Genomic DNA, 15,612 nt, shown 5'->3' with positions numbered 1-15,612 from the left:
CTGAAAATATCTGAAAGCCCTAAAGATAATCAGGAGGAACTTTCATAAAATATTCCACAGTCAATGATGACAAGTTCATTATCTTCCATCCTCCCACAAGAAAAAACAGATAGTGACACACAAAACAAAGCACTTTTTATCTGCCTCCCCCTCACAACCCTCTAGAATTAAGTAAATGCTTTAATTTTTAGTCTTACTAAGTTAACATTCAAATGCATGATAGGGAACAGTAACTATTTAATAAAATGTAGGATGCAGTGAAATATTTATTTCCACTAGGTAGTGAATGAGGATGTTAGCCTAATTCATAATACCAATTATGAAAACATATTAAAACAAAAAGCTAAGCCTAATACTTTCAGTTAGTGGGTCAGTCAACAAGCACTTATAAAGTACTTACTATGTGCCAGTCACTGTCCTAGTGATGGGGATGTAAAGAAAGATATTAAATTTCTAGATGCAAAAATTGAGGCCCAGACAGGAACTGACTTGCCCAGGGTCACTCAGGTACTAAGTAGCAGAGTCAGGACTCAAACTCAGATCTTCTGACTACTTATTGGGGGCTCTTTCTACTTTGTCAAAAGTGAGAAAATAGCCGAGTTCCTCCTCTTTACTTCAAAACAGCTTAAAATGCACCAACCTTTTTTTTTTTAAGAGTGAGGAACAGATAAATTCCCATGAGGAAAAACTCCATCAAAGCACATTTTGATTCTTAATTCTAATGGATACTACCAGTGGCCTTGGTCAAGTCACCTCTTTAAGGCTTCAGATTCCTGCCTCTAAAGTCTGTGTCTTCCTTTGCATCTCAAGTGCTTACCACAGTGCTGGTATGTTATACTTTCCATCTGTAATAGAGACCTTGTACTCAATAACATCCAAAATACCTGCGAACTCAAAATCTAAGATGGAACCAACAAAGCAACCTTCAAAAGAAAGTTTTTATCATTCAACACATATATTAGCAAAAGAGGAAAAAAATGAGCAATGAATTGAATATGCAACTAAAAAACTAGAAAAACCAACAAATTAATCCCAACAACCACAAAAGTAGATCTTTTGAAAATCTGACATACACACACAAAGCCTATGCTTATGCTGATCCATGCTGACTGGATCTACTACAAATTTATTACCTTATCTCAATTATAGTTACTGCAGCAAGAAAATCCTTTTACCCTTCCCAAACTGATTCTCTAGTTCACCCTATAAAAGACCTGTTGGAAACTTCTTCTCAAGCCTCAGACAAAACACCCTACCACCATCTTATCAGCAAAGGCCCTTGCCTCATACCTTCTCAGGGGGGAAAAAAAGAAAAAAAAGAAAATCAAGGCTGTCCACTTAACTTTCTCTACTCTTCTTTCTCCTCCTCCTCATCTCATAACCACTGACACCAATGATCACCCCTCCCCACAGCATTTCCTACTTTACTCCAGCTGCTGACGAAGAGGTGACTCTTCTTCATAAAGACCAACTTTATAAATGCACCCTTGATTCCATCCTTTGTGTCTCCTCCAGAAGACTTGCCCTACTATCACTCCCTTTCTCTTTCTCATCTTTGGTCATGCTCTACTTACTGGCTCTATCCTTGCAATACACAAACAACACCCAAGTCTCCCCCATCCACAAGAGATCTTACCATTTCCTGCTAACATTAAGTCCTATATCTCTCTTCTCAGCCAAATTCGTTTAAAAAAAAAAAACAACAAAGCAAAACAAAAACGACAACAACAACAAAAAAAAACCCACCTACCGTCAATGCCTCATCTTCCTCTCTTCCTGCTCTCTTTAAAATCCCTCTTCAATCTGGCTTCCAATCTCATCACTCAACTGAAACTTATCTTTTTAAAGTTACCAATGATCTCTTGACAATTTAATGGCCTCTTTTTATATCCTTATCCTCCTGGTCTCTTCTGCTCTATTTGATAATTCTTTTTTTTTTTCCTCTCTACATCCTCTCTTAATAATAGTCTCATCAGTTCCCACAAATCCATCATTTGTATATAGATGCTTTCTATATCAATAGATCTAGCCCTACCTAGTCTTCCTCCCAAGGCTCCAGTCCCTCACCACCAAATGCCTATTGGATATTTCAAAACATACTTTCTTCCTAGAGGCATCTCAACCTCAGCAGGTCCAAAAGAGAACTGTGTTTTCCCTTGAGACCTACCCTTCTTCCAAACTTTTAACTACAGCTAATGCCATCACCATCCTCCCAATTAGTGAATTGTATGTACTTCAGCATGATCTCCACTCCTCACTCTCTCATCCCATGAAGAAGTCAGCAGCCACATCTTGTTCCCCCTCCCCCCACACTCACATAGCTGCCAACCTAGTTCAGTCTATCTCCTATTCATGGGGTAACTTTAAGGGCCAGAAGGTGGGGAGGCCTGGAGGAATAGACATAATCATGATCAGCCAAGAAAAAAAGGAGCCAAATGAGTACAATCAGAAAGATTTTTAAAGGATAGACAGTTCCCTGGGGACATTTTGTTCCTTTGTCAAAACTGTCACCAGTGCAGTTGAGGTGTAGAGGAAAGAGATTTACTTCTAAGCCCAGTTCTACTACTAGTCACTTCACCTCTGTAAGCCTTAATTTCCTCCCTGTATTATGAAGAAGATGGAGGAGATGATCCTACACTTGGTTCCTTATTTGGCGTCCCTCTACTTAAGGAAGAGGAACACAGTAAACTAGTGTCTTTGCTATAGGCTTTCTTGTAGATAATCAAAATGTGACTGTACAAATGTACTTGTGATAGCTCTGGCTTCCAGCCTCTGCTGGTACTCAAACACAAATAGCTAGAATGCAAGGTAAGGTGGGCAGACACTTTGTCAAACAAAGACACTAACTAAAGCCATGGGGGACAAAAATCAACAATAAAACTTTCACTTCCGGGGCAGAGGAAATGACAAGTGGAAGCCACAGAGTGGAACAGTGCAGCAAATGAAAACAACAATGCCATCATTTTAAGATCTTAGCCATTTATATATTATAGCAGTTTGGAAAACAATAAATGATTCAGGAGGACCACTGTTTTCCTTTTGAAAAATTTTCAGACTTGCAAACAGTGAATAATATGACTAAATTAGGCAAGTCATCTTGAGAACATTGTGTAAGTTTCAAAGACAACCCATCATTAAATAGGTCCATCATCTTTGCGAAGATTTTACAGAAGGTAGTCTGAAGACCATCAAATCTGGCACAAATAGAAAAGACTTCACTACTGGTTAAACAAATAGGTCAGAATTCACTGTTGGTTAAGTACACTAGACACTAGAGTTTCAATACCTTATATCACAAAGAGGGTGCTATTTTACAACTACAGACATTCATAAGAACTTCTAGGAGAGGAAAAAAATCCAATCATTTGGTATTTATTAACCACTGAAATGATACTCCTTTCACTTTTCCCACTCATTTCCATCTCTTCTTCCTCTCCTGGTTAGGCCACGTAAAGGGAATATATTCTTCTTCCTACAAATGCTTTAAAAATTAAAACATGCCCCACATTCAAACTTTATCTTTTCATCTCTTTAATTTTGCTATTTCTGCATCATCTAACCTGTCCATCATTCTCCAAATCCTATCCATCCTTCAAGGTCTAAACTTAAATGAAACTTCTATGAAGTCTTCCCCTGGAATGGTGAGGGAACTAGAGACTATGCCATATGAAAATTGATTAAAAGAATATAGGAATATTTAGTCTGGAGAAAAGAAGACTTGGGGAGCCACAGTTTTGCTGTTGTTCCGTCATGTCCAACTCTCTGTGACCCCATTTGGGGTATTCTTGGCAGAGATAATGGAGTGGTTTGCCATCTCCTTCTCCAGCTCATTTTACAGATAAGGAAGTGAGTCAAACAGGGTTAAGTGACTTGCCCAGGGCACACATCTAGCAAAGTGTCTAAGGCCTGATGAGTCTTCCTGACTTCAGGACCATCTGCTTCATCACCTACCTATCTCTATTGTGGGGAACCATAATAGCTACCTTTGGTCTTTCAGAGCAGAACTAGAAGCAATGGGTGGAAGCTGCAGAGGGATACATTTTGACTAAGTATAAGAAAGAACTTCTCAATGATTGGAGCATGAAAAAGTGGAACGAATAGCTTTGGCAGAATTAAGTTTCCCTTTACTTGAAGGCAGTCTTCAAGTGGATACTCACTGGTTGGGATGTTGTACAGAAGACTCCTTTCTGATTTAAACTGGGAGTCAAGACCTCAGGAAGTGCTGAAGGGGTCGAGCGGAAAAAGTTTAAGAAGCCCTGGAGTAGCCTCTTCCAACTCTTGCAATTCTGTTCAACTTATATATTCCAATCTGTGTACCTCTGGTTCAGTTTCTTCCAGCACTACAATCTGCAAATCACCCATCTAAATCCTATTTATTTTAAGAGACTCAAGTCCTACTTCTTCCACAAAGAAGTCTCCAGCCAACAGGACTCCCTTCCTCCGCTGACCTTATGGCATTTGGCATCTGTATCACTGATCTGGCTTAAAATTAAGCCTCTGTTTTATAACCAACTGCCCTATGTCCCTTTGGCACCACAACTTCAACAAGCTCAAAATGAATTAATTGCCCCAAAGTCTGTCCTTCCCCCCAACTTCCCATCTCTGCTGAGGGCACCATTATCCTGACAGTCACACAGGATATTGTCAAGTATCCTTGACAACAAAGACTTAAAATCTTGGTGTTATCTTTGACTGTTCCCTATCCCACATTTTTCACGTTAGATCAAGCCCTAAGTCCTATCAATCCTACCTATGCTCACAGTCACCCTCTCCTCTCCATTCAACACTGCTACAACCTTAGTTTAGGACCTCAACACCTCTGACCTACTAATACAATAGCCAGTCTTAAAGGTCACCTTACTTTCAACTTCTTTTTCTATTCCATCCTTTACATTGTTGATAATAATCTTTCTGAGGCATGAGTGTGACCAAGAACATTCAGTGGCTCCCTATTACGTATGAGACAAAGTTTAAACACTTTACCCAGCATTTAAAATCCTTCACCATCTGTCTTTCCAGTCATATTTCACACTATTCCCCATTAATATCTTCTTTTGGTTTTGGCCAAAATGGACTTACTAGGTGTTCTCCATTTTCATTCAATACTTATGACTATCATGCATCTAGGACCACTGGTCTAAAGAAGCCTAATTGGTCATTTTGGAGAAGAGTGAGGGACGGATTTAATCATTTTTAGATGATTTAGACATTAGAGGTCAAACACACACACAGTAAATAAAATAATAGAACCCTGGTCCTTTGACTTCAAATCCCATTCCATTATGCTCAGTAGATTATCCTCATGCCTAGATCCATTCCTCCTCCCATTTTGATCTGCTGGAATCCTCTTACTTCAAAGCCCAGTTCAAGTTCTACTTCTCCATGGAGCCTTCTCTGATTTCCCCAGCTCAAAGGAGTCTCTTCCTTCACAAATCTTACAATACTCTTTCTGGATCTCTACTCTGCCCTTAGCACATCCTACAAGTTATCATTCTTAGATATTTACATAATATAAAGAGGATAGAAGGAAGAGATGGAAGATTTTTTCTTGATTACAAAAACTACCTTTATATCTTTACGTTTTCAGTACCCAGTACAGTGCCATGTATCAACTGGATAGTCAACATTAAATTGATCTTGTATTAGTAGTAATAGTAGCATTTATATAGCATTGTAAGGTTTGCAAAGCACTTTACAAATATCTCATTTTATCCTCACAATAACCCTGGCAGGTAGGCACTATTATTATCATTATCTGCATTTTACAGAGGAAGAAAATGAGGCACAGAGAAGTTAAGTGGTTTAGCCAGGGACATATAGCTAATAAGTGTCTTGAGGTGGATTTCAATTCAGCATTTCCTGAGTCCAAATCCAATGCTCTAATCCACTGCACCACTTTTCACTTGTGTCTCATCTACCAACTAAACTAGCAGCAGATGAAGAGGGGTCAACTGCTCATATTTGTATATAATATAGTACCCCACCACAGTACATTATAAGATAATTAATAATCACTGACCAAATGATTTAGTAATATAAACTTCTTGCAAACAGCCTGCATTGTTTGACTTAAAAGTATACAACCTGATAGATAGTTTTTGAGACTTACAGTAGCTAAAAAAAATTCATCACTCTGCAGCTAACCTGGTGATGAGCCATTCAAAACATAACTAGGTTAGACCTAAGGCAAAAGGGAGTCTATCACCAGGTTTGAACAACAAGCCTTTTCAGCTTGGTAGGATACCTCCCAGAGCTCACATTCCACTGACACAAATTTCAATAACCTTTGGTTACTTCCATGCCAAAATAAGGCTTATGAGGATTTTCAGGGAGAAAATTATTTGTAATATCTATAAATGAATATAAAAGTGAGTATTTAATACAGTATTATCCTATTCAAACAAACAAGAACATAAAATCAGTAAAGGATAATAAACTGCAAAGATGTACCTATGCTCTAATAGTTTGATGTATACTTTAAAAAAACCCAACAATCCATGATTCTTTACTCTCTACAATTTTTTTTCAAAAGAATTGTCTGTTGTCATTCAACAAATACATGTTCATAAAATTATTTTGTCTTAAAAAAAATTCCCAAAGCCAATAATTGAACACTTTCCTTTAAAAAAAAAAAAAGAAAATGGAACAAGACATCATAAAAGCCCAAATATTCTTATTATTTCCATCTAACCTGGGGGGGGGGCTATATAGTAATTATAATTAACTTTTAATTAAACAACCCGTATAATATTATTATACTCATTTCACAGCTGGGAGAAATGGAAGCAATTCTTGAAATTTTTCAAGGGGAAGAACAAAAACCAAATGCTCAAAAAAAAACCATACATCTAAATAGCACTAACAATTATGTGTAAATCAGACTGGCTATAATATACAATCTACTTCTCATTTCATTTTAGATAGCTTATGGAGAAGTATGGCTACTCAACTAAAATCATAAAACCATAAAACTTTTAAAATTATAAATGAATAGTATCAAGTTTCCCATAACAGTAGTCGATTTACTGCAATATGAATGCCCTCTACTTCTAAGCTACTCTGCTTGCTGTCATCTAACTTGTTCATTCCAGTTTCAATGCTATATTACATTCCCTCTCTCTTCTATTTATAATGAGCCCTCGATTCTTTGTCTAATCACCTAAAGTAGGCTCAAAATGAATCTTAACCCAAGAACTTTCTGAAAATTTCCCAAGGTAGACTTGTTCATTTTAACTGCAGAAACAAAAATGTTGCCCATGATGAATAATTACATTTTAGTCTTATTTTCTTGAGAAAAAAAAAAGTCTGTAGGGAATACAGCAAAAATTTACATTTAGTCAAAGGTAATAATCTGAATTCTGTCAAGAAAAAGATGTTGATTAGAAAGTTAAGTCCAAACCCCTTGTTTCCACAATCTAGTAAAAAAGTTAAAAACAAAAATCAACCAGTGGTTACTTTAGAAGTTGTATGTCAATTTAATAAGGCACCCCGAAAAATCAATATTCAGGGAAAATGTATAATAATTCTTGTTCTTACTCTACCATTTTACAAAGTAATCCTAATTAAAAGAAATATAGTAATGTCATAGCCACTCATGCATCCCTTACAACACTGAAACAATTAAACTTGGTACTGACCAAAGGACATACATTCGTAAGCTAAAGAAAATTTACTGTTACAAAATGACACATTCAAACTTGAAAATAACTACAACCCATGTGTTTGTTGCCTTCCTTCTGAGTTATTCAATATGTAGCACTAATAGTGGCTTTTCATTCATTCATTCATTCAACAACTATTTATCATAGAGGATACCATAAATCATTGGAATATAGTCAAGCAGCATGGTATAAAGGAAACAGTCCTATTCCTAAAGTCCAGAGAGACCTAGGGTCAAATCTCACTTCGAACACCTATAAATACGTTAAAAATGAAGGGGACCACTTACATGCCAATTATGTGCAAGCTAAGATTTCCCCATCTGTTAAATCTGTTCACTAGGTTGTGAAAGATCAAATGAAAAAACATTAGGTGACATGCTTTGAGTTTTAATGCACTATTATTTCTGTTACTAATATTATTGGAAACTTCAGAAATCCTCTACCACTTAAAAGCAAAATTAATTTTTTTTCAAATGCTACTACTTTTGGTGTTCTCCCTCCACATTTTAAATCACTATAGCTAGAATAACTCTCTCATTTATGAAGGTTTATCTTAAAAAGTGAATGCTTTTGGAATCTATAATTGTTTTTAAACATTTTTTCAAGAAAACTAGTAGTACTTTGCCTCTCCTATCGGAACATCAAGTCTAGCTGAAAAAGCACAGGCTCAGGAGAGAAAGAGATACACATTTCACCGCTGGCTTTGCTAACTAGTGTGTGACCTTGGGTAACTCACTGAAACCTTTATTTCTCAGTATCCATTACCTATAAAATAGGTATAATAGCACCTACCCTATTTTCAAGGATCAAGTAAGATAATAAAAATTTAAAAACACTAGGAAAAGTAAGACATGCTACACAACATATAAGAGATGGAACAGGCTTCAGAATCCAAACCATATTCCCCTAAAATATCTTTTTCTGACAGGTGGTAAGAGAGACAGAACAGAGACCTCCAGTGAAAGGGAACCCATTACCTCATAAAGCTGCTGCATTCCCTTCTTGGACAATACCAGTTGTTAGAAAGTTCTTCCCCCCAATTTTAGAATACTACCCATTTTGTTTATTTCAAATTCTACTGATATGGCAGCATGGTGTGGTGAAAAGACCATGGGAAGCCTGAAATTAGCTGACGTGGGTTCAATTACTGCCATTAACACCTACTAACAAGTGACCCTGTACAATTCACTTCACCTCTTCTGAATCTGGCTTTCCTCAATCTATAACACTTCCCCTATGCCTTTAAAGGCTGTTAGGAGAAAAGAACTTTGCAAACTGTAAAGCACTATATCATCAGTTTGCAGTTGTCTCTACTATACTCTTCCTCCAAGAGCTGAACCAAATAATAATCTGATTTGAATAATGATGATAGAGATGTCAAATGTCATTTCAGAGTCAAGATTCTGAATTCCAGAGCCTCCATAGCCACTACTACTTTTTACTTTTTTACTTTTCACAGAGGAGTATTTGTTAGTTCACTATCTTGGCTAAACTCCAACTTCAGGTAGTTACATAATCTAATTAAATGAATTATGTAGTTTCAATTGGATAATCTATTTCCTATCCTAGAAGGCTACACAATGCTCTTGATCATAATTAAACAACTGCTGGTTCATTCTGAAGGGAACTACTCTTTAATTAGTAAATGAAATAGTTCCTGAATACAGTACATACAATCATACTTCATTATAAAGCAGCTCAAGGAAAGAGAATTCCACTGTACCATTAGGGATGAAATTTGTTACACTGAATCAACTTCACATTTCCAGAATTTGAAAACACAAATGTAAAATGAGGAGAAACATGTGTTTTCTCATCTCTGCTTCACTAAAAGTCCTCTCTTTGGACAATTAAACTGTGATCTCACCACTGCTCACAATATGGAGGAATGGAGTGCCTAATCTAATCTGTCTAGATAAAGAATCACTGAAACATGGGATTTTACAGCTAAAAAAGTCCTTAAGAGATCATGTGGGCCAGTCTCTTCATTTTAGAGACAAAGACACCTTCAGTTGCTTCCCATTCCAAGAGTGGAATTGGCTGCTCTGGGCAGTAATAAATTCCCCCTCACTAAAAGACTTCAAATGAAGAAAGCTAAATTACCACTTGCCAGTATCCTCAGGGATGCTTGTTCAATTATGGGATGGCTAGCTGGTCAATGAGGTCCCTCTTCCAACTAAGAACATAACTGAATCTATTGCCTCTAAGATAAATACAAAAAGCCTGGCAGTTAAGGCCCTGAAAAATTTTGCTTCAGCCCATCTTTTTAACCTTAGTACACATTCCTCCCCATCATGCACTCTCTTTTCCAGGCAAATATAACCCGTTCCCCAATTTGTTCCTAATACCTAGGTTGAATCCCATCTCTGACTCTTTGAATCCTGATGTTCTTTTTCAAGGCTAAGTTCAAATGCCTCCATGAAGTTTTTTCCAATCCATTCAGTTAATGACATCCATCCTGAAAATACCCGGTATTTACTTCTGCACACATGTATATCAGCCCAGCAGCACTCTGAGGATAGGAAAGGGAATAAGCATTCATATAGCTCTTCTAATGTGCATGGCACTTTATCTCATTTGATCCTCATAACATGGTAAGGTAGGTCCTATTATTATTCCCATTTTATAGCTGATGAAGTGACTTGCCCAGGGTCACACAGCTAGTAGGTGTCTGAGTTTGGATTTGAAATCAGTTCTTCCTAACTCCAGGCCCAGCACTCTATCCATGTACCACTAGCTTCCCTTGTAGAAATTCATTCTTATACTATGTTTTTACTGTATCACTTTTGTTGTTTTTTTCAGTCACATTCTACTCTTTGTGACCCCATTTGGGGTTTTCTTGGCAAAGATATTGGCGTGGTTTGCCATTTCCTTCTCCAGCTCATTTTATAGATGAGGAAATGGAGGCAAACAAGGTAAAGTGACTTGCCTAGGGTCACACGGCTAGTAAGTGTCTTAGGCCACATTTGAACTCAGAAACATGAGACTTTCTGACTCCAGGCCCATGCCCTATCCACTACACCACTTAGCTGCCCCTTGCACTAGGCCATATTTATTTTAGTAGGCCTATTCCCAGAGACAACCAACAATTCTTTTACCCAGAGCAAATTTCAAGGACTACACCCCAAGAATAGACAGACCTTAAAATACTGAATGTTGAGACTAAGCACAGAATTAAGAGAGACTAGAGGGCACCTCCTAAGCCAGAATTAAACCCAAACACCAATTAATAGCTACAAAGTCTAACTGATGACTGAATAACTCTGACACCCAGTCTGGAATATATACTTATGGGTCAGAAATAGAATCATTCCAGCATGTCTGGATTTTCATTCACTGCTGTGGTTCCTAAGTCCCCTCTTCCAACCTGTGTCCAGCAGTCACCCTGCTCTGGCTAGCTACTGTACTTATAATAATGTAATTGGGAAAATAGGTTTAAATATATAAATTCCACTTGAAGAAAACTTTTCAGGAACACCAGTTACTTTAGATATTAAGAGTTTCTACTATAGTAGTAAGATGAGAAAAACAATCATGAAATTTCAAACGTAAGAGTACCTGACACAACATTTAAACCATCTCTCACTTTACAGATGAGGAAGCAGAGGCACAGAGAGGCTAAATGATTTGCCACAAAGTCACAAATCTCAAGTTGCATGTTATTACCATCTTTCTGCAAATTTCTAAATTTGGAAACCACTCAGTAATTGACTGCCACAAGTTTCAGTAGTATTTGTATATAAACTCCTACAGCAAGCAAAACTAAAAACAAGCATAACTGTAAACAGTATGACTTAACAGATGGCTAGGAGAAAATGTACACCCTAGATCTCAATGTGACAAACGAAGTTTAAAATGTCACATAATGCAATCACAAGAATCAGTTTGCAGGATTCGACCACTGACTACTCCAAAACAAAATTCTACCCGAGATTATTTCTTGGTAAACAAGAACATGCTAGTTATTTATGTCAGTGGTAAAATATTTACTATATGACCTCAACTATAGATAATCCAGTGTCACTATTAAAAACTGTGTTCAGCCTCCTTGGCCCTTTTTATATTAAAGGAGATTTCACAAACAAGATAACTCCTAAATATTCACTTTATCAAACATGGCTATCAAAAACCTTTAGCAAACAAATGCTTATTCACATTCTTATGGATTCTGGGTACGAAACTCAAACCACGTATTAATTTATACATGACTGTATAGTTTAAAAGAACTGTTTTTGTTAGCACAAACAATATGCTTTAGGAAACTCTAAATTGACAGATTAAAACAAAGCTATCAGAAATTAGTAGAGTGTACTTTATTTTTACCTAAGTATGACAATACTGTAAAGCTCATTTGACATAATCTCTGGGATTTTAATCACTTGCAAGTAGTTTGTTTTTAAACTTCTGAGTAATTATGGTGCTTCTACCTTGTTGCACTTTTGTCCAGAACAAGATTTCCCCAATCACAGCTCTGCAAACTTTTCATACAATCTAGTCAAGTGAGATCTATTTAACCTTGATATCTTACACCTTCTCTAAAAAAGGAGCAAATTATTCCATGTTCTGATTCTGATTTTTGTTTTTTTTATTGGAGAGATGCTTACTTCTCCCAAATCAGACAATATTTCCACTGAGGTCCCTGAGAACTGTCAGGTGAAAATAACAATCCCACAGCAAACTTTAAAGGGCCCTTACATTATAAAATCCTGAGTCATTCAATTTACCCAGCAGATTTTAATAAACACTGTCCAAGTGACTTAACTCTTGGGTCCCTCACCCATACTTGTATTTAGCTACAAGGCCAGAAGATTTTTCTTTAAAGGATCTTGGTTAAAATGAGGCTGATCAAATGTGAAAGAAACAAAAATTCTCACTTTAAAAGTTTACTCCACCACAGAAAAGCAGTAAAAACAATGTCTCTTTTATGCTTTCTCATTGTCAGTGTTTACTGACTTCTTATTTAATTAACATTTCTAGGCTGCAGCTGAGCATTCTGTGTAACTGAAAGACTTCAACTAACTGCTCAGTTACTAATTTGGGTACACTATACATCTGAAAGTTTCATAAAACTTAATGACAAAATCCTGATACATAATAAGAAAAACCCAGCAGCTGCACAACACTCTTCCCACTTTTCCTCTAAAAACAGTAAATATCTTCAGATGGAAGGAAATATCCCAACAGGGAAGCAGCTTTTGGCTTGCCTTAGCTAACAACTGATTCACTCACTATTAAGAGTAGACTTACTATTCAAACACACATGGCTCAAGAGCAAATTTTAAGGCAAACTTTTTAGTCCGTTTCAGAACAGACTAAAAAGTAGAACAGAGCATTATTACTACACCTCTCTATTCAGGAACTGGCAGCATAGACTTTGTCAGAGATCAGAACCACATTGGAAAAGGAAGTAGGGGAAAGAATAGGGAAATTAAAAGTAATTCCTCCTTCCTAGAGACACACTAGGGGATAAAATTCAAACATAGTACTCTCCAGTCTGGGCAGGGAGAGTGTGAGAGTGTGAGTGAATGACTGTGTGTGAAAAATAGAGAGACAGAGGGAAAGAGAGACGAGAGAGAGATAGAGAGACAGAGAGAGAGAGACACACAGAGAGAGACAGAGACAGAGACCTTTGCTTTCTTTACTCCCCGCGACTGGGCCTCAAGGGTTAGAAAGACAACAACCCGAAAATCCCCTGGGCAAAGCAAAGCAAAGCAAGGCTAAGCCAGCAAGCCGAGGCCGATCCTGTAAGAAAGTAACCCAGGAGAGGGTTTCAGAGTCTCAATATGTCTTCTTCCCTGACCCCATGGGAATCGCAAAGGAACCACAATGTTGCCAAGTGGAAAGAGATTCTAGTTTCCCTGAGGAATGAGGACGAGGGGAGGGGGTGGAAGGGAGGAGAGAGGAGTAGGAACTTGACCTGTACCCAGGAGGGGGCGGACAAAGAGCGCCCTTGACGCCCCCGACCTCCAGCTAGCTGTTACTCGACCTGAAACTACGTCCTCGGTCCCCTTCCTCGAACCCCCCCCATACATACACATACATACAAGTACAAGAACTCTTCCCCGGTCCCCGGAGAGGGGGTAGGAGAAGGCGCCCGACTCTGGGGAGCGGTGCGTGCGGGTCACTTACGTGGAGAGTTTCCTAGTCCAGAAGAGGCCCCCTGGCCACAGCTCCTGCAGCTGCACGGCTCGGCCCAGGTTGCCTTTGATCTGGGCCAGCAGCAAGTCGGACTCGTCGTCCAGCCGCTCGGCGTAGGGAAGCAGCTTGTTGTAGACAATCTCCTTCTGCGGGACGAAGCCTCGCGAGCAGGGTCCAGGGTTCGTATCGGAGTCGGGATCCCCACCAGGCTCCGGCGGTTCTCCGCCTCCCGCCCGATCCTCCGGCTCCATAACCCCAGGGACACCCCCCCACCCCCTCCCCCCCCAACCCTCCCCGACCCCCACCCCCGCTCGGGGCTCCTCCTCCTTCTTCCCTTCCTCCGCCGCCTCTTCGGCTCCCTGCTGCCGCCGCCGGCCCCCTCGCCCTCGGCCACTGGGCCCCCCCCCCCCCCCCGGCCAGCGTCGCTGCCTCTCGCGCGGTGCCCGGTTCGTTGGCTGCCGGATCCCTTACTCCGCCCGCCCCGCCTCGCACCGGCTGTGCTGGTGACGCTGCAGCTGCCGGGCCAGGAGGTTCCGGACGGGCTCTACGTCACTTCCGGGGAGGAGCGGGGAGTGGGAGGAGGCGGTGGAGGCGGCCGCCGCCGGGGCAAATGTAAAGAAGAGAGAAGCATCTTGGCATAACACGCCCCCCCCCCCCGCTCCAGTCTTCCCTCCCTTTCCCCCCGCCCCCCGCCAAAAACTGCGCACGTGCAGACCCCAGGTTCGTCCTTCCCTAGAAAGACGGAGCCTACAGGAGGTGCTTGTCGGAGTGCTCTGTTGGGCTTGTGTCCTGCGGTCTGACCCTGAGCTAGAGTTCTCCCCTTTTCCAGCTCCGGGCCCAGGCTTCCCGGCGCACAGAGAGCGCGAGGCCGCGGAATGGAGCGCGCGGGACCTGCAGCCCGGGGAGCTTGGGTCTGAATCCCACCTTCTGACGCCCGCTGGCCATGGGCCTGGGCAGAACACTAGATTTCTCTGGGCCTCAGTTTCCTCGTCTGTAAAATAAGGGCGTTGGACTATGTGACCTCTAAAGGTCCCTTCCTTTAATGTAATCCATGAGCCTATGAGATGGGGCTATGTAAAGTGCTGTGTGTGTTTAATATAGGAATATTGTAATATAAATCTATATTTATATAAATATAAACATTAGCTATTAATAATATGATTATTAGAACTGCCATACTGGTCTAGTAGCCCCTGATGGAATAATTTGCAAGTGATTAAAATCCCAGAGATTGTTTCACATGAGTTTTACAGGAATGTGTTGCCATTCTGAGGTGAAAACAGTACACTATTCATTTCTGATAGTTTCCTATTAAATCTCTCAATTTAGACTTTAGAAAAGAATTAACTTTTGTCTCCAATGGACTGTTTAGAAAAGTACCACCCCTAACCCCCAAAAACCTAACTACTTTTGTGATCTTGGGCAAGTGACTTAACCTTACTAGGCCTGAGTTTCCGTATCTGCAGTGAGAGGGGTTAGACTATTAGAATGTCTGTAATGGTTCTTCCAGCTCTAAATCAATGATCCAGCACTTAGTACAATGTCTTGCACATAGTAGGCCTTCAATTAAATGTTTACTGATTGATTGATTGATCCTGTGATCTCTAAGCTTCCTTCCAGCTCTAAGTCTCTTTCAATAAAAATGTAGGTAAAACATGAATATGTTTCTGTTACATGTTATTGGGTTGCTTGTTTCCTTCCCCCCGCCCTGGTTTCCTAGATAGTTTTTAATTTAAAATTTTTAAATCCTAGGGTTCTTCCTATCTAGCAGTAGTATTTACTTTACAGTTTCACCCTTGAGCTTGCCATGCAT

General features: G+C 39.6%; 1 protein-coding gene across 1 annotated transcript in view; it reads right to left on the bottom strand.

The window, feature by feature from the left end:
• Positions 1 to 14,050, bottom strand: part of PSME4 (proteasome activator subunit 4) — a 106,685-nt gene extending 92,635 nt beyond the window's left edge. The window contains exon 1 of the mRNA XM_027865123.1: positions 13,791 to 14,050. Coding sequence (XP_027720924.1) covers positions 13,791 to 14,050 — 260 coding nt within the window. The remainder of the gene's footprint in view (positions 1 to 13,790) is intronic.
• Between the last annotated feature and the right edge of the window lie 1,562 nt (positions 14,051 to 15,612).

This window comes from Vombatus ursinus, unplaced genomic scaffold, assembly GCF_900497805.2.
Source record: "Vombatus ursinus unplaced genomic scaffold, bare-nosed wombat genome assembly UNPS02014778.1, whole genome shotgun sequence".
NCBI lineage: Eukaryota > Metazoa > Chordata > Mammalia > Diprotodontia > Vombatidae > Vombatus > Vombatus ursinus.
This window is presented reverse-complemented; position numbering and strand designations above follow the sequence as displayed.